Source organism: Schistocerca americana, chromosome 2 (assembly GCF_021461395.2).
Source record: "Schistocerca americana isolate TAMUIC-IGC-003095 chromosome 2, iqSchAmer2.1, whole genome shotgun sequence".
In the NCBI taxonomy this organism is placed as follows: Eukaryota; Metazoa; Arthropoda; class Insecta; order Orthoptera; family Acrididae; genus Schistocerca; species Schistocerca americana.
Genome location: NC_060120.1, coordinates 645,026,180 through 645,052,465, shown reverse-complemented (window position 1 = coordinate 645,052,465; position 26,286 = coordinate 645,026,180). Strand labels below are relative to the sequence as shown.

Here is a 26,286-nt window from a genome sequence, read left to right as displayed (position 1 = left end):
CTGGTTACGCACGATACATTGCAGTTACCTAAGCCTGAGATTTATTTAAAATATGATACGGCTAAAAGTTTGGTGTTAAAAAAAGTAAAACTCAGTCACAGTATCAGTATATCAGGAGGACGAGTTCTGTGGATAATCTCTGACCTTTTAAAAGTTTGTTGCATTGTTTATGCGTTCCCGTTCTGACAGAGAATGTTACTTTAATTTTCTGGCTTTGTATTATAGATTATAAACAACTGCTGCCCACTATCTGCTGTGATGCATCTTGAATTGTATGCCTTTTTCAGAAAACTGATGATACAATAAGTTTCTCGATGAATCTGGAATATACCTCAATTTTTTTCGCCGGATGGCGACGTTATTGTTTACATGAAAATTTAGTGTTTCCTTTATCTTAGCCTCTTTTGTATCTCATTTTCAATTACGCTTTATCAGTCTGTGTGGATAATACAAAAAGAGCGGGACGATGGAAAGCCATTTTCTTTGACTGTATAAGAGAATGTACATGTGTGTAGCCATAAAAATCAAATCGCCATACTTGATTTGTATGTGTATCATACCATTTTGAAAAAAAAAGGGTCGTGCTGTACATGTATATGACCTGCACTCACTTGTTGGAAATCCAATGGAAAATGTGCTATGTTTGGTATTGTTTTAAATTTTGGCGCGTAACAAAACATTATGAACAGTGTATTTCCGAGCCGAATCACAGGCACCTTGCGAATGGGTAGGCTACAATTTCATGCAAAGAAGGAGGTTTCGGTAATTTCATTTTTATTCCTTGAGCTCGGTTTTTTCTACATAGGCGTAAGTTGCCTATTTCTACCGTCTCTCTTTATTTTTTATTGTATTAAATCACGCCTTAAGAACTACATACTAGTCAAATAAAAAGGAACAATTAATGATGTTATAAAGTTTTCTCCGTGCGTATTCGTAGGCTTTACATAAGCTTTACTTATTATATTTGTGCTAAACATTTTAAATCTGGCTACCGCCTTGTTACGTGGTTAATTCTTAAAAAGGACCACGTGAATTGTAATTATTTGCTTCATGCTACAAATTAATTTTATCGTGTCGGCACTGACAATATTCTCCCTGAATTCTGTCAATATGTCGTTTATAATACGGTCGGCATTTATGACGTATCTGTAACTTATTTGCATTTTGTGTTAATAAATGCCAGCAGATGGCAGTATGTGCCGTGCGTTTTCAGTGAGTACGGTGTATCAACAATAGATGGCGACGAAAATTTTGTCGGCCATCTTTGTTACAGACAGTTTATGATTTCGGGACTTTTGGGAAAGGAAATCCTTGAACTAAAAGTTTCCTGTTTTAACTGGAGATTTTTTTCTGTTAGGTATGTAACCTCTATGTTTTTTTATTAGTCCGTACTGCTCACAACCTGTAGACATAGCGTATATTTACTAGTAATGATTCTCCATGAAGGAACTATAATAGTCACATCGATCTCGATGCAAAGAAAGAACGGAAGGATTCCATTTCACTAGTCTCACAACTAAGCAACTATGTAGAAGAACACGCCGGTTTTATGACAGATGTTTTAAGATACGTGAAAGAAAAAATAATATGGTTGTCAGAAGACGTAGTATGTATTTTTTAGTGCGGTTAGGGGAAACGTTCCGCGTCGTAATTTGTGCATCACATTGTAAGATATTGCATATTTACGTGACCTTAATTCTTATTGAAGACAATGAATAAGTGAGTATTTGAGATCAGTATACGCAAATAACTGTTTATTGATTCTGTTTTTATTTGCTTTCTTGGCGTTCTCGTTTCACATGTAACGTGTTAAAACTTTCAGGAGCCGTCGGCGACCGAGTGGAGGGCAGTTTTCAACCATCAGATTCACTTTTTTACCCTAGAGCACCGCAACAGCCTGTCTCAGCAGCATACCCAACTCATCCCCAGTTCGATGCTAATTATGGATATTATTCTGTGAACCAGGGTAAGTTTAATTTCAATTGCAAGGAGCAACGCGGTTTGTGTAGCACAGAATATTTTATTACCCTTGTGAATTCGTAAACTTTTTTCGGTTAAACGAAGTAAGACTCCGATTTACAGTTGTTTCGTGGTAGACGATGTTCTGTTATTTTTCTGTTCTACAAAATTGATTACGTATTATTTGAAGCCCATCGAAGCCGTCCATTGTGACATGTGCAAGCACTGCGAAGCAGTTCTGTACTAAGTACTGCAGATAGCTTTTACGTACTCGTTAAGAACGTAGTCTGTAACTGTAATCCACGTCTGACTTGCCATTCGTCTGTAAAGGCTTTCGCACTTCACATTAAAATAGGTTACATTATTATGGAACTATTACGCCATATGAAAGTGTTCAGGCAGAGCGTCTGTTAAGTTAAATGGAAATAGTGTTAACAACATATTTCGTAAGTAGAGATTGTTCTCTTTTGTCAGTGTCGTTCGGTCACAAGAAATGTAGTTGTTTTTGTGCAGTGTAGGCTTTGCCCCTGTGTCTTAAAGTACTGCAGTTTGATAGATGCATAAGAATCGTGGATAGTTAGGAATATTTTCAAAACTCCCAGATCTTGAACCTTTCCTTGTTACCTATAACTTCCGTTAGCAGTATTAGTTCATTGTGGTTCAGTTTTGGTCTCTGTAGAATAAGTTTGAGGGAATGATGTGTTGGTAAACATACCATATGTCTGGAAAAGCACAAAATAGTTTCGTGTTAAAAGTCGTAGGACTGCTGAGAAAGACTTAAGTCGAATATAGAAGGCAAACATTTTATGGATACTCAACAGTTAGTTAAACTATATTTGTTTGCTTCAAACACTGAGAGTAGGGTCACATTATTTGACAGTTATGGCATAGGTATCTTTTCATACTTTAACATGATTGAAAAATTACAGATGGTAATTCTCTGTAAATCAAATAATTAAGAAATATGGGCTATTTCTAACATTCCATAATAAATATGACTTGATATATGTAAAGCTCACTTTTATTGACAAACAGTTGGCTGTATTTATTTTGAGATTATGTAATTTCATCAGTTGTGGTAAAGGTACACAGAATTTTTAAAAGTGTTAATACTGTGTTAAGATAAGGAGCTAATGTAGTGTAGTGTCTTTTTTTTTTGGGGGGGGGGGTTGTTATACGTATCTATTTAAGCACCACTGTAACTGTAATAATGTATTTATTTTTGTTATTTTTGGTTTGCATTAATTACCCACCAAGTGAGAACTGCTGTTACACTTGTAAAACTGGGGCTACATAAGAAGGCTGTAGAGATGTGGTTTGATATTTCTGCCTCATTTAAAGATATCTCTTCTTTAGTTCCATATTTTTGCTTCAGCAAGATTATGACAGTTTTTCCCAATGTTGTTAAAGTTTGTCATTTCCTGCTGTGTTCCTGACAAGAATTGAAACATTAACAGTATACTATTGTGTTGTAGGTGTGTTTACTGCAGGAATGAGTGGAATAAGCAGTTTTAGTACTTTGAACTCCTAGAATAGTGGGGACAGCAGTGATGTTGTGGAGCATAGTGAAGTTGATGATATTACATTTCCACTTTGACCATTGGTGTTTATGGTGACTGATCTGTAACATTACCCATGGTATATGTTAGGTTGGAAAGTGATAGTTTGATTGCCAGTTAGCAAAGCCACCAAAAATGTCACAAAAACAAAATTAAGCAAAAGTGCAGTTACGTTGTATCCAGTTCTCTTATGGTGTATGGCAGTTGGTAACTATGCTTTGAGTAATGGAAAGTGAATGATTGCATTTGTTTTCAATATGGAGAATGGTATGAAGACTGTTGTCAGACTGACCTGACCTGCAACAAAGTATGAGGTTAATCTTGACTGTGACAGTTTAGGTGTGACTTGGCAAAGTCAACAAATCCCAACACAAAAATATGATTACCATAATTGATGTGTAGCATAGCCCGAGATGTACATTCGCCACTGCAGTAACCTACTTCTGTCTTTATTCCTGATTTTGCCAAAAATTCCAACAATATGGGAAATTCTAACCTAATGGAATAAAATAACAGCCAACTTCATTTATAAACCATAGGAAATTTTGAATGAGCTTTCTAATCGACTACTGACAACCCGCTCATCTTTCACCATGTTCATTTCCTGTCATTCATTGCAGACCAACCAACTGCCCAATCCAACAGAGGAGACAGGTACAACATGTTGTGGTAATACACTGATCTGGAGCATAGCCCGTCTACTTTAGAATGAATGGTGACAGTTCCATTGTGTGGTGGTGAAACCAATGAATGAATTGTGACAGTAATCTTCCTTTGTTCCCACATCCCGTGCCCCAGATCTGCTTGCCCACAAAAAATAAAGCATCTCCTTACACTTTTTGTGAAAAAATAGGTTGTAGGTTTTATGCTGCCATCTCAGGGACTTCATACACTGTACTGACACAACAGCAGTAATGCTACATACTAAAAACCACTACAGTAACTTTTCTCATAGTAGGGTGTGTGATGGCATTCGGTATATTGTATTGAAATTCCCCACTCTGCCTCCTATGAAACTTGACTGAGAGTTAACACTTAGTTGCAATGTTTATCACAGATGCAGTACTTATCACTGATGTGTTTTATTAAGCTGCTTATAATATTCATATCAGAAATCGCTGGTAATTGTATAAAACACAGGTTAAAATTTGATGTTGCCCAATGAATTACAAATTGCTTCAACCGAAATGTTATTTATCAGTTGATTTAATGTGCTAGTTTTAATGTTTCATGCAAGAATTGTCACATTGACTTCTCATAGGATTATTGAATCAAGGAATATTATATTAAATTTATTTGTATATTTGATCCGTGTGCTCTGCAATTACACAGTGTGCTACAGATGTTGAAAAAACATGTCAGAATTTACATTGGGTATGTTATGGTTTGCAATATGTTGCAACACATGCTGTCGTTGGTCTTTATATCCTATATGGATAATTCTTCTTAGCTTCTGAGGCTTTTTCTTGTGCCAGTCTCATTTGTTGCCTCCAAATGCTTCCATCATTTGCTACTTCGTGCCAGTTAGTTACTCCCATCCTGTTGAGTGTGGTTTTTTAAGTTCATTTAGCCATTATTCCTGGATCTCCTAGTTTGTGTTTTACCAAATGATTTCTCCTTGAATATTCTTGAAACCACCTGATCCTCTTTCATTCTCATCAGATGGCTTGCCCATAATCACGTGGAAATATTAGGATAAGAATGAATTAATAACTTGCGTTATGTGTAATGCAAACATTTTCACAGTTACTGGCAGAAAAGACTAACTAATTTGTTATAAATTATTAAATTTATATTGTGCTGAACTTCAATATCTAGAAATAGAAATAGCATGTAAAACTGTAACAGTATTCATACTGTGTAGGATAATTTGGAAATTTGTTTCTGTATGAAGATGAAGCACAAGTGTTTTTATGACATTATCACCATTACAGAAAGCCCATCTCAGTTTGGAGACAGCTATGCAGCAGCAGTAAATCCATACCAAGCAGCAGCTCCCCACCATGGAATGAGTTACAACAACCCACAGCAGTCCCTTTATGGCTCGGCGCTGTCGCCTGCCGCCAGCGCTCATTATGGCTCCTCCAACCATGGTCAGTCAATTTGTTCTTTCTACATATGTTAATAATTTTATGTGTAATGTGTACGGTTAAATGTTAATTTTTTTTACTCACACTGTGTTCCATCTTAAGAACACTATTCATCATATTTATTACTGGCATTTATATGTGGAGCCAAATCTTTATGGACTAAAGAAATAAGTCAGTGTAAAATGTAGATGAGGAATTAAGTGTTCGTAAACATTTTCGGAATGCCTGAGGTTAGATGAGAATATTGGAAAATCCATAAAGTGGATCCTGAATTACTCGCATGGGCATTCTCTTGTGTTGGAACTTATTTCAAGAAATGTGTGGCTTGTAATTAGAAGAATATAAATGCAGCTACTGTAGTTGGTATACTAATTGAAATGAATGGTTGAGACTCACTTTTTTAACTAGATTCAGACATGACCGTTAAGAACAGAGGGTCTTGTATAGTCTTGGTTAGCAAAAGTTGCCAAATCTTCCACATCATAAAATCTGTCTTATACAGTCTTGCCACACATGTATAATGCATCTTCTGTGTGGTAATCACTCACAGTACACTGAAAACTTTGCATGGATGGATAATACTGCCCTCCATAGTCTGCATATATACCCTGATGAAAAGTATCCAATCATACCTGTGTAATGCAGGATTGATCACTAGATGTCACAAGAGGCAGGCCTGCCAATATACCAGGAATGGGGAGTATTGTATTGTCAGTAGAGAAGCAGTAACAGCAGACCAGATCGGATAGGAGGGCTCGAGACTTCGAACGTGGAATAGTCATTGGATGACACCAGAGTAACAAATTCTTCTACAGCTGCCCAAGTTGACTGTTGGTGATAGGAGTGTGCAGAGGAAACACGAAGGAACAATGACAAGTAAACCAAGACCGGACAGACCTCATGTCTCAGACCTGTTTAGCATCAACCAAAATGGCTTTGCTGTGCTGCAAAGCAGGAGGAAACTGCAGCCCTAATTATTCGCAGGGGCATGCAGTTCTACTGTATGTTGAAAGGATGATGGTGTCCTCTTGGGTCCCTCTTTCGGGTCTCCAGGTGAGAGTACTCAGGAAGGTGTCATCATCATTAGAAACAAAACTGGCAGTCTACAGGTCAAAGTATGGAATGTTAGATCCCACTTTGGAGGATGTCATCATCAGGAGAAACAAAATCTGCCGTTCTATGGTTCGGAGTGTGGAATGTTAGAGCCCCAAATCGGGTAGGTGGGTTAGAAAAATTAGAAAGGAAAATGGATCGGATGAAGTTAGGTATAGTGAGAATTAGTGAAGTTTGGTGGCAGGAGGAACAGGACTTCTGGTCAGTTGAATACAGGGTTATAAATACAAAATCAAATAGGGGTAATGCAAGAGTAGGTTTAACAATGAATAAGAAAACACAAATGCAGCTAAGCTATTATGAACTGCATAGTGAATGCATTATTGCAGCCAAGATAGTTGAGATAAAAGAAATGATTCAGACAATTCAGGAAGACGAAAATTTATCAGTCATTGGGGGCTGGAATTCGATTGTAGGGAAAGGAAGAGAAGGAGAAAAATAGTAGGTGAATATGGACTGGGAGAAAGGAATGAAAGAGGAAGCCATGTGATAGAGTTTTGCGCAGAGCATAATTTAATCATTGCTAATGCATTTTAAGAATCATAGGAAGAGGTTATTGTGGAAGAGATCTTGAGACACCTGAAGGTTTCAGATTGATTATATAATTGTAAGACACAGATGTAGGAACCTGGTTTTAAATTGCAAAACATTTCCAGGGCCAGATGTGGTCTCTGGCCATAGTTTATTGGTTATGAACTGTAGATTAAAACTGAAGAAACTGGAAAAAGGTAGGAAATTAAGGAAATGGTGCCTGGGTAAGATGAAAAAACCAGAGGTTAGTGAGAGTTTCAGATGGAGCTTTAGACAAAGATAAGACTAGAACAAGGGAAAGAAATACAGTAGATGATGAATGGTTAGATTTAAGAAATGTAATACTGAAGGTAGTGGAGGTTCAAATAGGTAAAAAGACAAGACCTAGTAGAAATCTTTGGATAAAACAAGAGTTATTGAATTAAATTGTTGAAAAGAGAAAACACACAAATCCATCAAATTAAGCAGGTGAAATGGAACACAAATGCTTAAAAAATCAGATTGACAGAAAGTGAAAAATTGGTAAGCAGGGATGGCTAGAAGACAGATGTAAGGATTTAGGAACATATTTCATTAGGGGATAGACAGATACTTTCTACAGGAGAATTAAAGAGGCCTTTGGTAAAACGTGAAGCAGCTGTATGAACGTAAAGAATTCATTTGGGAAACCAGTCCTAAGCAAAGAAGGAAAAACTGAAAGGTGGAAGGAGTGTGTTGAGGCTATGTACAAGGGAGTTAAACTTGAAGGCAATAATAAGGAAAGGAAAGTGGACGTAGATGAAGATGAGATGGTGGATACATTTCTGCCGAGAATAATTTAATAGTGTCTACAGATCTAAGTCGAAACAAGGTTCCCCGAGTAGACAATATTCTGTCAGAACTACTGATAACCTTGGGAGAGCCAACCATAACAAAACTCTTCCAATATGTATGAGTCAGGTGAAATACTCTCACTTCAAGAAGACTGTAATAATCTCAATTCCAAAGAAACCAGATACTGACAGGTGCAACAATTGTCAAACTACTTGTTAAATAGTCATGATTGCAAAATACTAATATGAATTCTTTACAGGAGAATGGAAAAACTGATAGAAGCCAACCTCATGGAAGATTAGTTTGGATTCTAGAGAAATATAGGAACACATGAGGCAGTACTGACCTTATGTCGTATCGTAGAAGATAGGTTAAGGAAAGGCAAACCTGCATTTATAGCATTTTTAGGCTTAGAGAAAGCTTTTGACAACGTTGACTGGAATACTTTCCTTCAAATTCTGAAAGCAGCGACGGTAAAATGATGATAAGGACAACATAATACCCAGTCCCTGAGTGGAGAAAATCTCCGACTCAGCCGGGAATTGAACCCAGGCTGTTAGGTATGACATTCCGTCGTGCTGACCACTCAGCTCTCAGGGGCGGACACAGCAGTAATAAGAGTTGAAGGGTATGAAAGGGAAGCAATGTTTGAGAATGGAGTGAGACAGGGCTGTAGTCTGTCCCTGATGTTAGTCAACCTGTACATTGAACAGGCAGTAAAAGAAACTGAAGAAGAATTTTGATTAGAAATTTAAGTTCAAGGAAAAGAAATATAAACTTTGAGGTTTGCCAATGACGAGGGACTGGACAGTGTCTTGAAAAGTGATATGAAATGAACATCAAGAAAAGTAAACCAAGGATAATGGAATGTAGCCTAATTAAAGGTGATGTTGAGTGAGTTAGATTGGGAAATGAGACATGTAAAATAGTAGACAAGTTCTGCTATTTGGGCAGCAAAATAACTGATGATTGTCGAAGTAGAGAGAATATAAAATGTAGACTGGCAATAGCAAGGAAAGCATTTCTGAAGAAGAGAAATTTGTTAACATCAAATACAGGTTTAAGTCTTGGAAAGTCTTTTCTAAAACTATTTGTGTGGAGTGTCGACATTTATGGAAGTGAAGCATTTACGATATACAGTATAGACAAAAAGAGAATAGAAATTTTCAATATGTGGTGCTACAAAAGAACATTGAAAATTTGACAGGTAGATCCTGTATTGAATGAAAAGGTATTAAATAGAAATTGGGAGACAAGAAATTTGTGGCACAACATGAAGGGATCACCAACATTCTGAGACATCGAGGGATCACCAACTTGGTACTTTAGGGAACTGTAGGAGGCAAAATTCATAGAGAGAGAAAAGGGACAAATGCAGTAAGCAGATTCAGAAGGATATGCCCTTGTTACAACATACTGCCCCAGTCGAAGTCAATACACGCATCCTAATTTTAGGCAAGTCTTACTGAAACTACTACGCACTTTTGGGTACACTAACCAGCTGTTTGCTGGTATGAATGGCCACCTCCGAACAGTGGCAGAGCACAAATTCAGCCAGTCAGCAGCAGATCTTCTGCTCAGCAAAGTGTGGTTGACTTTGGTACTAAATTAAAAGGAGTGCCATCTGGATCTTCCCTCTTTCACAGGGTAAAAATACTCCAGCAATACATTCTTCAGTCGTTCAATCTTCTTAGCCTCTTATTTCAACAGTTATTGTCTGATAGCTTTCTGTACCCTTATTCCCACCTGTTTACTAATCTGTCGTCCACACTACAGTCATGTTGGTAGTTGTGGTCTATTGCTCAAAATGTTTTCCAGTGTACAGCATGGAGCAACTCCTGGATGAATTTAAATGTATAGATAACTTGTTTGTAGCAAACACACCATGATTTCACACCATTCAACGTGTTTGCATTTTTAAACCACAAGCTTAATCAGTAGGTTCCAAAAATAAGGAGAAATCGTTCAGCCAACATTTTACAAGACATATAATCAAAGAGTTCTGTACAAAGTTAATTATGTGCATAGATGACGGTGGTGGTGGTGGCGGCGGCGGTGACAACGGCTATTATTATTATTATTATTATTATTATTACTACTATTATTATTATTGGCAGAAAATCCTGAGAAATTTTTGTCTTATGTAAAAGTGGTAGGTGGATCAAATCAAAATGTCCAGACACTCTGTGACCAAAATGGTACTGAAACAGAGGATGACAGACTAAAGGCCGAAATACTAAATGTCTTTTTCCAAAGCTGTTTCACAGAGGAAGACTGCATTGTAGTTCCCTCTCTAGATTGTTGCACAGATGACAAAATGGTAGATATCGAAATACACGACAGAGGGATAGAGAAACAATTAAAATCGCTCAAAAGAGGAAAGGCCACTGGATCTGATGAGATACCAGTTCGATTTTACACAGAGTAGGCAAAGGAACTTGCCCTTCTTCTTGCAGCAGTGTACCGTAGGTCTCTAGAAGAGAGTAGCGTTCCAAAGGATTGGAAAAGGGCACAGGTCATCCCCATTTTCAAGAAGGGACGTCGAACAGATGTGCAGAACTATAGACCTATATCTTTAACGTCGATCAGTTGTAGAATTTTGGAACACGTATTATGTTCAAGTATAATGACTTTTTTGGAGACTAGAAATTTACTCTGTGGGAATCAGCATGGGTTTCGAAAAAGACGATCGTGGGAAACCCAGCTCACGCTATTCGTCCACAAGACTCAGGGGCCATAGACACGGGTTCCCAGGTAGATGCCGTGTTTCTTGACATCCGCTAGGCGTTCGATACAGTTCCCCACAGTCGTTTAATGAACAAAGTAAGAGCACGTGGACTATCAGAGCAATGTGATGTTTAATATTGTGGCAGAACGTTACTGATATCCGACAGTTCTCCCGTGTTTTTATGGAACTATCAGAGCAATGGTGTGATTGGATTGAAGAGTTCCTAGATAACAGAACGTAGCATGTCATTCTTAATGGAAGTGAGTGATTTCGGGTGTGCTGCAGGGGAGTGTCGTAGGACCGTTGCTATTCACAATATACATAAATGACCTTGTGGATAACATCAGAAGTTCACTGAGGCTTTTTGCAGATGATACTGTAGTATATCGAGAGGTTGTAACAATGGAAAATTGTACTGAAATGCAGGAGGATCTGCAACGAATTGACCCATGGTGCATGGAATGGCAATTGAATCTCAGTGTAGACAAGTGTAATGTGCTGCAAATACATAGAAAGAAAGATCCTTCATCATTTAGCTACAATATAGTAGGTCAGCAACTGGAAGCAGCTAATTCCATAAATTATCTGGGAGTAGGCATTAGGAGTGATTTAAAATGAAATGATCATTTAAATTTGATTGTCGGTAAAGCAGATGCCAGACTGAGATTCGTTGGAAGAATCGTAAGGAAATGCAATCCGAAAACAAAGGAAGTAGGTTACAGTACACTTGTTCGCCCACTGCTTGAATATTGCTCAGCAGTGTGGGATCTGTACCAGATAGGGTTGATAGAAGAGATAGAGAAGATCCAACGGAGAGCAGCGCGCCTCGTTACAGGATCATTTAGTAATCGCGGAAGTGTTTCGGAGACGATAGATAAACTCCAGTGGAAGACTTTGCAGGAGAGATGCTCAGTAGCTCGGTACGGGCTTTTGTTGAAGTTTCAAGAATACATCTTCACCGAGGAGCCAAGCAGTATATTGCTCCCTCCTATGTATATCTCGCAAAGAGACCATGAAGATAAAATCGGAGAGATTAGAGCCCACACAGAGGCATACTGACAGTCTTTCTTTCCATGAACAGTAAGAGACTGGAATAGAAGGGAGAACCGATAGAGGTACTCAAAGTACTCTCTGCCACACACCGTCAGGTGGCTTGCGGAGTATGGATGTAGATGCAGATGTAGATTATGTGTGACGATAATGATGGTAGTAGTGATAATTTCTTGTGGTTCAATGGACTACTGCACCATTTCCCCTGATATCAAACAGGACAAAGGGGAATCACAGTTTAACATGGAGTTCGAACACTGTTGTTTCTAGTGACTCTTCACATCATTGACAGGTGAAGGCTAGGTTAAAACAAAGAGTGAAAATTCTGTGGTCTGGCCTCTTGGTTCCCAGGCATGCACTTTACCACGAAGACCGAAATGTATATATGAAGTTCATTTATAGGTTTTAACGAGTGAGTCAAGTTAGCAGCATAACAGGTTAACACACGAAGAACGAAAAGCACGAAGCCTGGAGCGTGAACCAATCCCAGCACAGCAGTCGCTGTCATTCATTATGTCAAATCTGCCGTGTTACCGGTTTTGTTCGGAGTGAACATAAACAACATACATCGTGTGTTGTTTCTGCAATGTGCTTGTGTTGAACTGTGCTTGGTGTTGCTGTGGTTTAGTGTGGTGTGCGTACTGTAAGACCTTCAGTACACACACCATCAGATTATTTGTCTTGTCGCTCTAACGAAGTAGGCGAGTGTCAGCAATATGTCTCGTGGTCTTATCGTGGCGTGTTTATCTTCTGCCATTAGGTCAGACGATAGAAATGCCACTTGCACACTTAGAGTAGCAGATTGACGGTGACCAACTTTAAACAGAACTTGATTAATTTTCACACACATTTATTAAAATAATAACAAGCATAAAAATTACTTAACTTGGTTCTGGATGATATTTACAATTGAAAATCTGAAATTCCTTTCGTATTGGTATGTTAATCTTATTCTCACATATCTCTCTGATACTTGACAAAAGTGTCTATACATTTATCTTCATGGCTATGTACAGGAATATGGTAATCTTATTAGGCGCAGACTGAAACTTGACTATAGACTGGTACAGACAAATGTAGTACTCGTACAGACTAATGCAGACTGGTACAGACTAGTGCAGACAAATGCAGACTGGCCAATTGGAGGTCTGTACACTCGTTATAATACCTCACGCGTTCATGTATCACTGCGCGAGTGTGATCCGTGAGGAGAAAAGGTTCTATGTTAGCAGGAATCTCATTGGCTGTGTTACATATTAATACGCGGATCGGCGGAAGCAGAATTTGGTTCATCTCTATGGCAGCGCCATCTCGTAGTGCGGAGACAGACGAGTGCTGCGCCTGCGCTGTTGTGCTTAGCGGGGCGCGCTCTAGTGGGAAAGTTGTGTACACGCTGACTACGCGGAACTATGTGCACAACATTTAGAAAATTCTGATACTCGAAAAAAAAGAAACTTTGTTCACCTAATGACAGTCCTTTGCCTCAAGGCATGCTGTTAGACAGTGAGGCACAGAAGTTACTACAGAGAACTCTTGAGTTTTACAAGCAAGAGAGAGAATTCGCAACTATTCATGGACAGCCATCAGTTTCGCCCATAAAGTTGTGGAACAAACATCAAAAGCTCTTGGAATTAGTGCAGTTGTAAGAAAGGGAATGTTATTGCAAAAATTAGAAGATATAGACTTGAGCCACAATGATTCCGAGCCATCTGGATCATATAATATACTTTTAGCACCTCCTGGAAAGAAGGAAAAGCGTCGTCACCATGTCACCAACTTAGATTCTTTAAAGATGGTGCAATTTGCAGGCGTATTATGCTTACTATAGCAGGAATAATTATTCTAGGTAGCTAAGTTTGTAGTGTTGTTAAAAGAAAGTGAACTTGTCAGGAGTGTTGAAATGTCACTAAAAATTGTGCCGAAAAGTACGGATTTCTGTTACAGTGTACTAGAAAAACACAAAGTCCTGTTAGAAAAGTTACATATTGTTACAGCTCGAAGCATATTCTTGCACAAGCTTGTGGATAAAGGCATTCATTCAATTTGTATTTGTGAGATGACCATGAAGGCGGTTTTGGTGCTGATTCCGATTACAGTGACAGTGAGGAGCTAGATGGAATTGTGCCATTGTCGCCATAAAATGATGAGTCAAGAGCTAGGAATATTGGTTGTTTATTGCATTATTGTCATTGTAGGACGTAGAGTGAGAAGTTACAATCTTGATTATTACTTACTTTATAAACTATGTACCATACTGTTTTCGAGTTATCAGTCCTCATCAAATACTTATTTTCTGTATTTCTTTACTCTCTTATCAAAAGTGTCTGCTTCATTAGGATTATATGTATTATTATGCAGTTGTTTATTTGCTTTCATTGTGTAAGCAAGTCAAAAGCGATTTCTTATGTATACTGTCATTGCTCAATAGCTTACATTTACGAGATGTAACAGAAAACAGTATCATCTGCTATGTGTATAGAGGCTGCTGTTGCAACATCGCTATTGCAGTGTACCTTGACATATTGTGAATTGTCAAGTGCAATGTCTTGCTGGTGCAGGTATATACGTGTACCTATTCCTAAGAAAAAAGAAGTCTTAACAGAGAAACAGCCTGGTGGGCAACAAATGGCTGAAAAATATTTTTTGTTTGTGATATAATTAAAAATTGATAATTTTTAGATTTTTTTTTTTTTCCTTCACTGGTACTTTGAATTCTTACTTTTTGTCAAGTTTCATGATTCCTTCCTATAGGTTTTGATGACTGCTACTAAATGACCAAATGAAGATACCTATCCACTCCCTGCGCTGATGAAGCATGTAGCATGCAATAGAACTGAGAAATTTAGCAGCACGTTGTAAAATGAATAACACTCTTAAGACGCGCACAAAAAGGCAGCTACAGTGCTTTATTTTGAAAAAAGAGTGATCACAAGAAAAACTTAAAGTTTCCAGTCAGGTTCCCCTTGAGAGAAAGCTGTTTGGCTTACAGACACTGAATTAGATGCTGATCTGTATGTGCCTTTTCATTTTATTGTAAAAACTTCCACGATATGTGTAAACGAGAAAATCGTGCAATATTTCAGGACACTCGCTGAAGATGTCTTGTAACTAAGGCAAAACGCATCAGGATGCACAAGTAAAATAAAAAATGAATCTGTAGCATGCAAATGACATTTTTCTTCTAAGCTACACCATTTATATACAGCTGTTTCAAAAATGGCCATCAAAAGAAACTTGTTTGACAAGTGTGTTCGTGAGTGTTGAAATATGATACAAATCGCCATATCTTTTGATGACATCAACTTAAAAGCTTAAATTTTTCATACCACCAAAATACCATAGACCTTAAAATGTTAAAAAAAATTTCAACTTTATACCTCTACCCGTTGCTTAGAAAAAGGAGTCTTGACAGACAGACAGACAGACAGATGGACAATAAATCCTATAAAGGTTCCATTTTTACAGATTGTGGTACAGAACCCTAAAAATTTATGTTGTTCTACTAATGCACAGGATGAACATAAGCATGAGAAAAGTTAATAAAAATCCTCTGATACTAAGTACTGAGCATACTGGCACTGGGCTTTCTTCCAAATAGTTTTTGTGCATGCAGTTGTTTACTCGGATTTTGCAAAGTAAAATAGTTGAAAGAAGTACCATCCTGCTGTTTGTTGCTGGCAAGAACTCAACTGACATGGAAGGAGGAAAAATAAGAGGGTCATTCTGAAACTAATCCTCAAGAGTTTTTTGTGCTGACTTTGCGTGGCCCACCGTTGAGTCCATGCTTTTGCACAAATTGTTCTAATAGAGACCAATTAATGCTTGCTAAAGATGAATGGAGATTTTACAGTAAACCTGAGTAATTTGAGGTAGTAAACAGTGTGTTTCAGTAGTGGTGCCCATTCACAGCTTGTGTAGGTTTTTATGAGCAAGACATGAAGCTATTGTTCATCACTGGCAAAAGTGCATTGGCAATGATGTGACTATGGGGGAAATGGCAATATGTAGCTGATATCTTACTCTGTTTAACCCTGTTGCTGTGACATCTGTTTCTGTTGTCTCCGTGGAAATTAAGAGAATGCACTAGTTTCAGAATAACTGTTGAACTCCTGTAGCTGAAATAAAGTTGTTGTTGACAGATGGTAGTGTCTATGGGCAGTGTTGCCATCATGGGGCCAATCAGTTGACAAGGCTCCATTTGTGACGGGATGGAGGAGTTGCTGATAGGCAGGATGCAACAAGTTTTCTTTAATGGAGAGTTAGATGTAGAAGTAACTGTGGATGTACCTCATGGAAATGTGTTGGGACCCTTGCTGTTCGTGTTGTATAGTAATGACATTATTAATAGTAACCTCAGACTTTTTGCCGATGATGCAGTTATCTATAATGAAAGAAGCTGCACAAATATTTAGTCAGATCTTGATCAGATTTCAAAGTTGTGCAGAGAGAAGCAACTTGCTTTAAATGTTTAAAAATGTAAAATTGTGCATGTCACAAAACAATAATATCACTGAGTCATAATTGGAATTGGTTAATTAATACCTCGGTGTAACACCTGTAGATTTTAAATGGAGTGAGCACATAGTCTCAGTCAAAGGTAAAGTAGGTGGTAGACTTCAGTTTATTGGTAGCATACTGGGGAAATGCAGTCAGTCTACAAAAGAGACTGCTTACGAAACACTCGTCCAACCCAGCCTAGAATATTGCTCAAGTTTGTGGGACTTGTACCAGGTAGGACTAATGGGTTTGCTTGATCTGTGGGAGAGTGTTACATGGATCCTGAAGGAATTGAGCTGTCAGACTTTTGAAGATAGCCAGAAGCCATCCCAAGAAAGTGTACTTATGAAGTTTGGAGAACTGCCTTTAAATGATGAACTGGGGATATTCTACAACCCCCCACATATCGCTCCCATAGGGATCGTGAGGACAAGATTAATTACAGGGCATACAGAGGCATCTTAAACTGTTAACACAGCAAACATGTAGTGTATGAGAAAGAACTACAATTGGGTAGCAGCTGACCACTTGAGTGCTGAAATGTCGACCATAACATTATTTTTTGTATCACACAAACGTGTACTTCCACACCTGCAGCTGCAAGCGAACCATTCTCCTCTTCGTCGTCTTCACCGCCGCCGCCGCCACCACCACCACCACCACAGTGTCATTTTATTTTGTCACAACAGCCTTATGCGACTTGCATCCATTTTAGGAGCAGATGTCACAAAAAACAAAGTTCTGAAACGTGATGATCAATGGAACATCTATGATGGTATTGCATGCTGTTTGGGAATCTTAAGTGGTGCATCTTAGCTGTCAGAAAAGTGCTTCGACAGTTTGCAGGGCATTAAAACAGTCATTTTAATTACTTTACTTTTCTCGACAAATGAAATGTACATTTCCAAAACAGCCACACCCTATTTTGCTTACATAGAATGAATCATGACTGCATCCACAGGCTGCAGCTAATTTTTTAAATAGTTGGTTCTGAGAAATAGAATATTCTTTCTGCGTTGACAGTATAAGTGATAAAATAATCTTTCTTCTCTTCCATCCATCTTGGCATCATAACTTCTGAGATACCTTGTGAAAATGTTTTGCAGTAATTTGGGTTTAGCTTTTGAAGACATAAGGACAACTTACAGTTTTTTTTTTTATATTCTTAAAACACTGGATGTTTTAAACTGTCTATTAACAATTGACATCTTTTCCATTACTAGTAAGTCGTGTAAGTGGCGTCATTCTTTCCTTGGTTTTTTCCGTACGTATTTTACCCAGGCATAGTACATTTTGAGGAAAGTATATTATAGAAAGCCTTTATTCCGTTGAAATTGAGAACGTTTGTCCTTTCACCAGCTACGTCAAAGTATCGTTCGTTGAATTTTCCAGACTTTTCATGTTCTCAGTGTTTTACACTTAGCATTTGATATTATTATTATTATTATTATTATTCTGAGCCAACCAGCTGTTCATGCACTGAATCTCCATCCCCAATATTTAGAAAGATCTCTTAGGTCCTTTTTTCCCAGTACATTGGACATGTAGAAATATCTTTTTTTCTCCTTAGAACCATCTTAAAAGGATGTGTTGAAAGTTTATGAATGATAGTGCAGAGATTATTTTGCTAGCTATTACAGAACAACATTTTAATTCCAAATTAATAGAGTTCTTCATGTTGTAATAAACAGCGTAAGATGATTGTAAATAAATAAAATAATACTCGGATCCTTTTATCCACCTCGTAATTCAGATGATAAAATTGCTGAAAGATTTGAAGAAAACTTGAGTTGAATTTCAAACTTGTACCCGAATCATACAGTTATAGCGGGTGTTGACTTTAATTTACCATCGGTATGTTGGCGAAAATACGTGTTTAAATGTGGAGGTACACATAAAACATCATCCAAAATTGTTCCAAATGCATTCTCTGAAAACTATTTCAGCAGTTAGTTCCTGAGCCCAAGTGAATAGTAAAGAGTTGTGAAAACACACTTGACCTCTTAGCAACAAATAATCCTGAGCTAATAACAAGCATCAAAATAGATTCAGGGATTAGTGGACACAGGGTTGTCGTAGCAAGATTGAGTATTGTAACCCCCAAATCCCCCAAAAATAAATGAAAAATATACCTAGTCAGAAAAGTAGATAAAAATTCACTTGACGACTTCTTGAGAGACAATCTCCACTCTTTTCAAATTAACAATGTAAGTGTAGAGCAGATGTGGCTTTGATTCAAAGAAATATTATCGGCAGCTGTTGAGAGATTTAGATCAAGTAAATTAACAAACAACAGAGCTGATTCTCCTTGGTACACAAAACAGGTTAGAAAGAAAGAAAAAAACCATGCCAAATTTAAACAGATGCAAAATCTCAAAAATTTGGCGATCTTTTACAGACGCTCGAAATTTAGCACTGACTGCAATGCAAGATGCTTATAGTGCATTTTTCCATTTTTAAAACATCATAACAAATACCCTTCTGTGTTTATGGGCCTTTTTCTATTTGTCTTTCACATTATAAAGTATTGTACTATACATTTATATGGTCAGAATTTTAAAATTTGCAAATAAAAAATAACAATATAGCAGAGATGTGACTCAGCATCTCAAATGTGAGTTTTACAGTGCCTTGTTGAGAGTCTAATTGTTGAGTTTCATTTTCTAACCATTATTATTAGCAGTTTGTCACAGTAGAGCAAATGCCTTTCTTCTAAAGTAGATTTTCTGGAATGGGTTACATAGGCTTGAACAACACAGAAATTCGTAGGCGACAAATTATCAAATTTCAGTGATTTTGAGTCAGATCACACAGAAGTAGAAGGGAGTTCAAATGAAGAAGCAGAGGATAATGAATAGACAAACCATGCAGTTAATGCTCCAAACAAATATATTAGAAGTTCTGGTAGAGTGTATGTTGCAGAAGCTCCTATGCATTGTAAAAGGGATTTTCCCAACATAGTCCATGAACATCAGGAAATATCTACTGCTGGTAAAGAAACAAGTATATGTGAATCGTTCAAGAAATTTTTCACTCATTAAATAGTACAGAAAATTGTTGACCATACAAATGAAGAAGCTTGTATCTCCTGTTAGCGTTTCTGAAATATGTGCTTTGATGGGAATTTTAATTGTAATGGGAATTTGCCTGTACACCAATATTTCTTTATCTGATTTATGTTCAGATTTGTTAGGAAGAGCCATATATAGAGGAACTATGAGTAAGTCAGGAACAAATCAGTTATTGAAAGTTCTTCGCTTGATGATAAAGGCACCAGGGCAAAAAGACGTGTAAGTAACAAATTTGCTCTGCTGCGTGAAGTACTTGAAGAATTGGATGCAATATTCTCAAGATACTTGAGAAGCGACCTCACAATACAATTGATGAAACGCTATGTCTTTTCAGATGTTGTTGTCGTTTCAAAGTTTTTCTCAAAGACAAACGTGGAAAATATGGTATACTTGTTAGAATTCTTAGTAGTGTAACTGAAAGATATGTAATAATAAAGTAAGCGTATGCTGGTAAAGACAGTAGACCTGCCTGTGAATGAGGTTCTCTTGGGATTGTAAAGAGAATGATGGAGCCAATAAAGAATACGTGCTACAACGTCATAACTGACAATTTGTACACTTCTGTGGAAGTGGTGGTAATTCTGTATGATGATTACAATCTTACATTGGTTGTGATACTCAAATCCAGCAGAAAACAGATACTGCAAGAACTTAAAATGACAGCAGACAGAGAGCTGTATTCTTCCAAATTTGCTGTCAAGACCCATCTATAAGAAGCCTCCAGTAACAGTTGTCTCTTACATCGCAAAGAAAAACAAAAAAAGAAAGTAAAATCTGTTGATGTTGTGATCACATCATCACAATGCAGGAGTAGAAGTTGATACCACAGAAAAGTAAACCCATGTAAACCTATACTATAATTCCACAAATGGAGTAGTGGATGCCATAGATCAAATGGCTAGGACATACATCCACAGACTTGAAAGGACTCTAGTTGCATGCTGTTTGATGGGGAAGATCCTTGGAAAGAAACTAGAAGCAACCAAAATTGCTGCAAATGAGGAACCAACTAGGAAAGCAAGATGCTACATATGTTTGAAGAATGCAAGTAACCAGAGAGCCAGAGACAGCATCACAACAACCAAGTTAATATGTAGAAGCTGTGGTCTTCATCTGTGTAAGAGTCATTCAGAATAAACCATTCTGTGTGCAGGAGGTAAATATCATCTTTAAATGACAGTATTCTCCACAAGTGAAGAGAGTTTTTTTGAAAGTTTTCAATGTATTATAACCTATATTTGTGCAAGTGCTTTTATTTCTATTTTTGAAACTTTCTGTCAAGGAGAAAACTGTAGTATTTAGTTACTAGATCCAAGAGTGCATAGAAACTTAGAACAGTCTGTGTGAAGTATAGACTTTTGTATTGGTTATACAAACTTTCGTTGTCCAAAAATTGGTAAATGTTATTGTTACATTCACACTACATGTTTAAAAATTACATTTTTAGTTATGTTGTCCCTATTTCATGTTAAACTAATTTTACATTGGAAACACAGTTATTTAAAATAAATACATGTTACAGATTTACAGCTTACTGTAACATGGGTAAAATTTGCCCTTGGTTCATGCTCCTAGGGTTAAGTACAGAAAATTACAAATGATTTAGTAAGAGAGAACAGAAGTTGTTTTATACTTGATTATTTTGAAAGCCCACAGTTTGTGTATTAAAAAAATCAGTGCTATTAGGATCAAGACATTACAAAGGACAAGTGAGCATGTAATTACAAATTACATTAGCATGTTGTCAAACTCTGTTACGTGTGATATGTGAATATTTGGTAGCCTCTGAGGATCCATCTTCCATGTGATATCATTGTTTAAATGGTCGTCATAGAACTTCTTTCAACCGTCTTTTTCTTTTACCTGTTGCAGAGAGGGTGAGGATGATAAGTTATAGCAATAATAAGTTAATGTTGTGTGTATACCTGCAGAAAGTTGTTTCTCTTTCAGGTGGGGCCCAGTATCCAGGTGGTGGGGGCGGGGGTCAACAGTGGCCTGGTGGGCCACAGCAACAATTGGGAAGTTCACCTACTCCATCTCCTGCCCACACTCCCCCAGCTGCTACTGCACAGTACCACCATCACCACCGGCAATGGCCAGCCCAAGGTAGTTTAGGTTTTATGCTCTTACAGTTAGTTGTAATGCACTCTTCAGACTGTTACTTTGCTTGATAATTCGTTCAAGAACTGTCAAAATAGTAACAAAAATTGTTGTAACAATAATAAATTTACCATTTATAACAATGATGAAAATTTCTGGATGGAGCTATATGTAAAAAGAAGGTAAAGGCAATCACTCACTCACCTTCAGTAGATTGATGAAATTGAGCATAGTAACAATAACAGAAAACAGCATTCACAATAGATATCAAGCACAAACTTTTTTTTCCAGCAATAGTACACACATTCACACACACACAACCACCCAAACACACATTATTTTCATGACAGCAATGGCTCAACCGCTGTTTCCTGTTGTGTGTTATTGTGCTCCATGCATCAATCTACTGTTGTGAGTGGCTGCTTTCCCCTTATGTTACGTATTACTTTTGTCAATTATTTATTCCAAATCAGTCTTAATAAGTGCATTTACACCAGATCACTAGTTTCACAATATTCAGTTATTGTTACAGATTTCTATCTTTGTTACAGTTTTCCATCTTATTATTTTGTGATTTTTTTTGCATGTTTGAAAACTTATTCTTCCATGTAAATGAAAACTGGAACAAGTTCAGTACAAGTGCATGTAGTAAGCAACAATTTGTAGGTATCTCTTCTATATTTACTTCTATACTCTCCTTATGAGGTATTGTTGCGGATGCTAAGGGAAAAGTGATTTTTCTCCCACTCTCCATATTCTCTTGACTTGGCTCTTTTAACTTCTGTCACCCCCTCAGACCACTTTCCTGTAGTCTGTTGCACTCACCACAGGTCAGTTGTTTACAGTTCCTGGAAGTCTGCAAAATGATATTTGCACAGAGGTTTCTTCATAGCCCCATATAGGTGGTAATCAGAAGGGGCGAAGTTAGAGGTGTGGCAGTACCTGGAGCCCCATTTCAGCAATGACAAGCCTCTTTTCTGACTCACATGGAGACGAGTGTTGTCATGATGGTGCACTCTCTTCAAAGAATGACACACATCGCCTGTGAATTTCAAGTGTTCACACCCTCCTTAACACAGGAACAACATTGTCTAGTGCTATGCTTGATGATCACGCTCCACTTCATCCACTCACGTAATAACAACAATATAGAAAATAGTTTGTACTGTGGTGTGATTACACTTCCAGTGATTGTCCTGACACACAGAGTTAGACCAAAGTACTATATACTTGTAACCATAATTATGAGTCAAATGGTGCACCATCAATGATTGGAAGAAATAAAGTTTAAATCAATATGGAGTGCCTCTCATAAGATACCAAGTGATTTTTATGGTTAAGTCAGGAATGTGTGATATTTTACACACACGGCATCACAGTTTATGAAATATTGTTTGTGCTGAAATTAGAATGCTTTCCAAATGTATTTATTTGTTGAAGCAAACACACACAAAAAGTTTGCATTGACATCAAGATGAAGGTCCCAATGAAACAGCTGTAAAAACAGTATTCCTAGAACTTGTTTTCAACTAACCTTGCTCTAAGAAAAAGTTTGCATTTAACGAGTAAGAAATAAAAAATGCAAATTAAGTCCCACTTTTGATTGTTCGTAATATGCATTGGAGGTTTCTTTTTGCTTTGATCAGTTAATGCTAAAAACTAACAGAATAACAACAAGCTTGTAGGCATGTCAACTGATGCAGACATTATTGTCTGAACTGCCAATATCTGCCCGTGTATGTGCCAGCAATCAAACGAACTCAGTAGAGTTTGCAAAATGCTACAAGAAATGTGTCTAGATAAGAATGATCTAATTAGGTTTGATGTTATGTTTCTCTACACACCGGTGCTGCTGGAAGACACAGTCAAACTATTTCAACATGCACTCACCACCACATAAATTCAAAGTTCTATAAACAAATAGACTAATGTACTGTGAGACCTACTCTAGCTTCAGGATTTACTAATCTCCATATGGAGTGCTTTGAGAAAATGATTCTCGAATTTGTGTGTCTGAAAGCAGACTTATTCTACATACATGTAGATGATAATTCCATAGTTTTGTTACATGTGGTAGAAACCTATAAGAATTGATGCGTCACCCCAACAGTGTACACAGCAACTTCAAGTTCACTGTGGAGGACAAAAGTGGATGTTTATTGTTTCTGAACAATCTGATATGGTATACAAATTCATATATTCACGTAATAATTTGTGTGAGGAGTTACATGCATTGTGGGGTCACGTGAGGTGGAGTTGTATAATTAAAACAGAGAACGTACTCTATTCTCGGAATTTTGGAGAACATTTTTCAGTTTCACGTGAATAAAGGGAGTAGGAGAGTATACCTCACCTGAGAATGTTCGGAGCTTGGATAAAAGGGCAGGCAAAGTTCCTCAATGCGAATAACGTTCTCCAATTTCATATGAATAAAACTATAGAAGTTTCTCACAAGCAGAACATGTTCTCTGTGTTTTTTTAAGTGAGCTCTGTAGCATGCTTGAAACTGAATAAGTGCTGTTGTGGTTAAGTTTTACAAAGATTTTTTTTTAGTAAAAATGACAATTTATATTGATCAGAAGACAAAAAAGATATACGTAGCACAGAGAAAGACTAGAGAGGGAAACTGAAGAAGTTTATGCAGGTTTAACAAGAATAACATTATTTGGCCACTGAACTTATTTCCCAAAAATCTTTGGAGAAGATTTTCAAACAATTCCAAAATGAAAACTTTTCATGCTATTTAAGAGACCAAGTTTTCAGACTGGTGTAGGAGAGAGCTTAGTAGGTATACACCAGACAACTGTGTTACTGACAGTTGCAGATGTTCGTGTTTTCTCATAGCATAAATCTTATGTTTTGTTACTGCATGTTAGAAATAAGTAGACGTATCAAAAAACGATAATGAAACTGCACTGGCCACCGCTGAAGTACACTTCATGTGTTAGCAGACCATTTTGCGTCATATTTAACCAAAACTATTTTGTGTTGGAAAACTCTGACAGGATTCCTGTTTGGAGTAGATGAAAATTTGATATATTCATAAGATTTTATTCTCCTAATGTAAACAATTCAGCAACAAAAAAAGTTTGCCACAAGTCGAAACTTCGATAATGTAGTCCGAAAATGCATTTTCACAAACTGTCCATAATTGTCTTAATAATTCATTGATGCACATAAAACTAAAATTGAGGTGTAGTGCAACTCTTCCAATGCCATTTCCATGTTTATACATTGTATAGTTTGCCTCTTGGACGAATTGAATAAAATGTAAAGTCACGCTTGTTTTTTTATGCTTGATGTGGCACATGGCACACACCAAGAATGTGCTTCGAATTTTTCATGCAAATGAAATTGAGAATTTTCTCAGATAATGATGGTTTGCTCTGATAATCTTATCTGCAGACTGTTCTCTTTTTTTATTTATGTGACCCATGATGTCACAGAAATTGCCTTCAAAACGAAGCGCATGACCACAACATATTTTGTGACTAAAAGCAATGTCTCATTATGTCAAAAATCTTCCTGCTACCATTCACAATTTTTATCTACCATACCTTGCACCCAGATAATTTCAGGATAAAATCCTCATTTTCAGTTGCATTTCTTATAAAATTGTAACAGCAAGTGAAATTTAATGTGTACTGTATGTGAACTGCTGCACCTTTAACTTCTCAGTAATGCAAACAAGTGACTATATATCATTAACTTATGCCCCTGGTTCCACAGGTGTTGTAAAGTAAAATTTCTTTCATATTTATAGGCTTGCAGGCTTTAAAGGCTGGGGTTTATGTCATTGCTGATAATTGTGTTATGCACATTAGGCTGTGGTTCAAGGCATAAGTCTCTGCCTACCTTTTTGTCTTCCATTGCTAGAGACATCATCTGAGGCTTTAATGACTCAATAAGCAATTGCAGTCTCAAACAAGCTCAGCAGACTGAACTGTTTATATGTATCCACACAGTAATTGGTTTTGGATGCCATCAGCCAGCTGCCATGATAATGGAGTAGTGCCGATTATGTTATGGAGCTCCTACTGGGGAAGTGTTGGTGCTGTCTGTTTTGTTTAGCAGTAAAGTCCATTCTAATTTCACTCTTCTTCCTTTCTGTTAATGTTGTTTTTTGTGTTTTTGAATTTCTGTTTCTTGTTTTTTGAGTTTTTGAATTTCTGTTTCTCTGTACATCTTAGCACAGTAATGATTAGTATGTGCTGGACCACACTGTCAGAGAAACAAATTTGGTGGTTCCCTGGTCCCATTACACGATGTGAAACTGCTGATTTATCGCCATGCCCTGGTGGCAGTTGTCTTGTATTCCCTAGGGCAGGTGATAATGCTTCTTCTTCTTCTCCTTCCCCCCTTATTCTCTTCTTCTTCTCCCCCCCCCCCCCTTTCCACATATCTGTAGGATAAGAGGTGTCTGTAACAATAAATTTTCCCATTCTTACATTACAGTGAAGCTTCCGGAATAACGCAGAATCTCAGACAATAAGCATGTCACTTGGCAATGTCCTCTTTGCAGGCTGTGTTGATAAGTATTCAGAAAAATACTGAACCTACTGTGTGTGTGGGGGGGGGGGGGGGCCTATAGATTGAGAGCCATACTCATAAAATGATTCCATGAAGAAAGGAGGGAAAATGTGTTGCAAGAGAGAGGACAAGAAATCATGCTGTAGGTTGGGAATGAAGATTGAATGCATTGAATGTCTGACTAGTGTGTGTGTGTGTGGGGGGGGGGGGGGGCAGAAGTAAGACTACAGAATGTTGGAAGGACT

At 37.5% G+C, this 26,286-nt stretch overlaps 1 protein-coding gene across 4 annotated transcripts in view; it reads left to right on the top strand.

The window, feature by feature from the left end:
- The first annotated feature begins 1,220 nt into the window (after positions 1-1,220).
- LOC124596607 (nascent polypeptide-associated complex subunit alpha, muscle-specific form-like) overlaps positions 1,221-26,286 on the top strand; it is a 109,260-nt gene continuing 84,194 nt past the window's right edge. For 3 of the 4 annotated variants that reach the window (XR_006978327.1, XM_047135822.1, XM_047135824.1), the window contains exons 1-4: positions 1,221-1,357; positions 1,823-1,966; positions 5,453-5,611; positions 21,362-21,517. Coding sequence is in view for 3 of the 4 variants with exons in the window: in XM_047135822.1 (XP_046991778.1) it covers positions 5,527-5,611; positions 21,362-21,517 (241 nt within the window). In the remaining variant the exon portion in view is untranslated. Of the gene's footprint in view, positions 1,358-1,393; positions 1,720-1,822; positions 1,967-5,452; positions 5,612-21,361; positions 21,518-26,286 lie in introns of those variants that run through there. The other variant, XM_047135823.1, reaches the window with a different exon arrangement.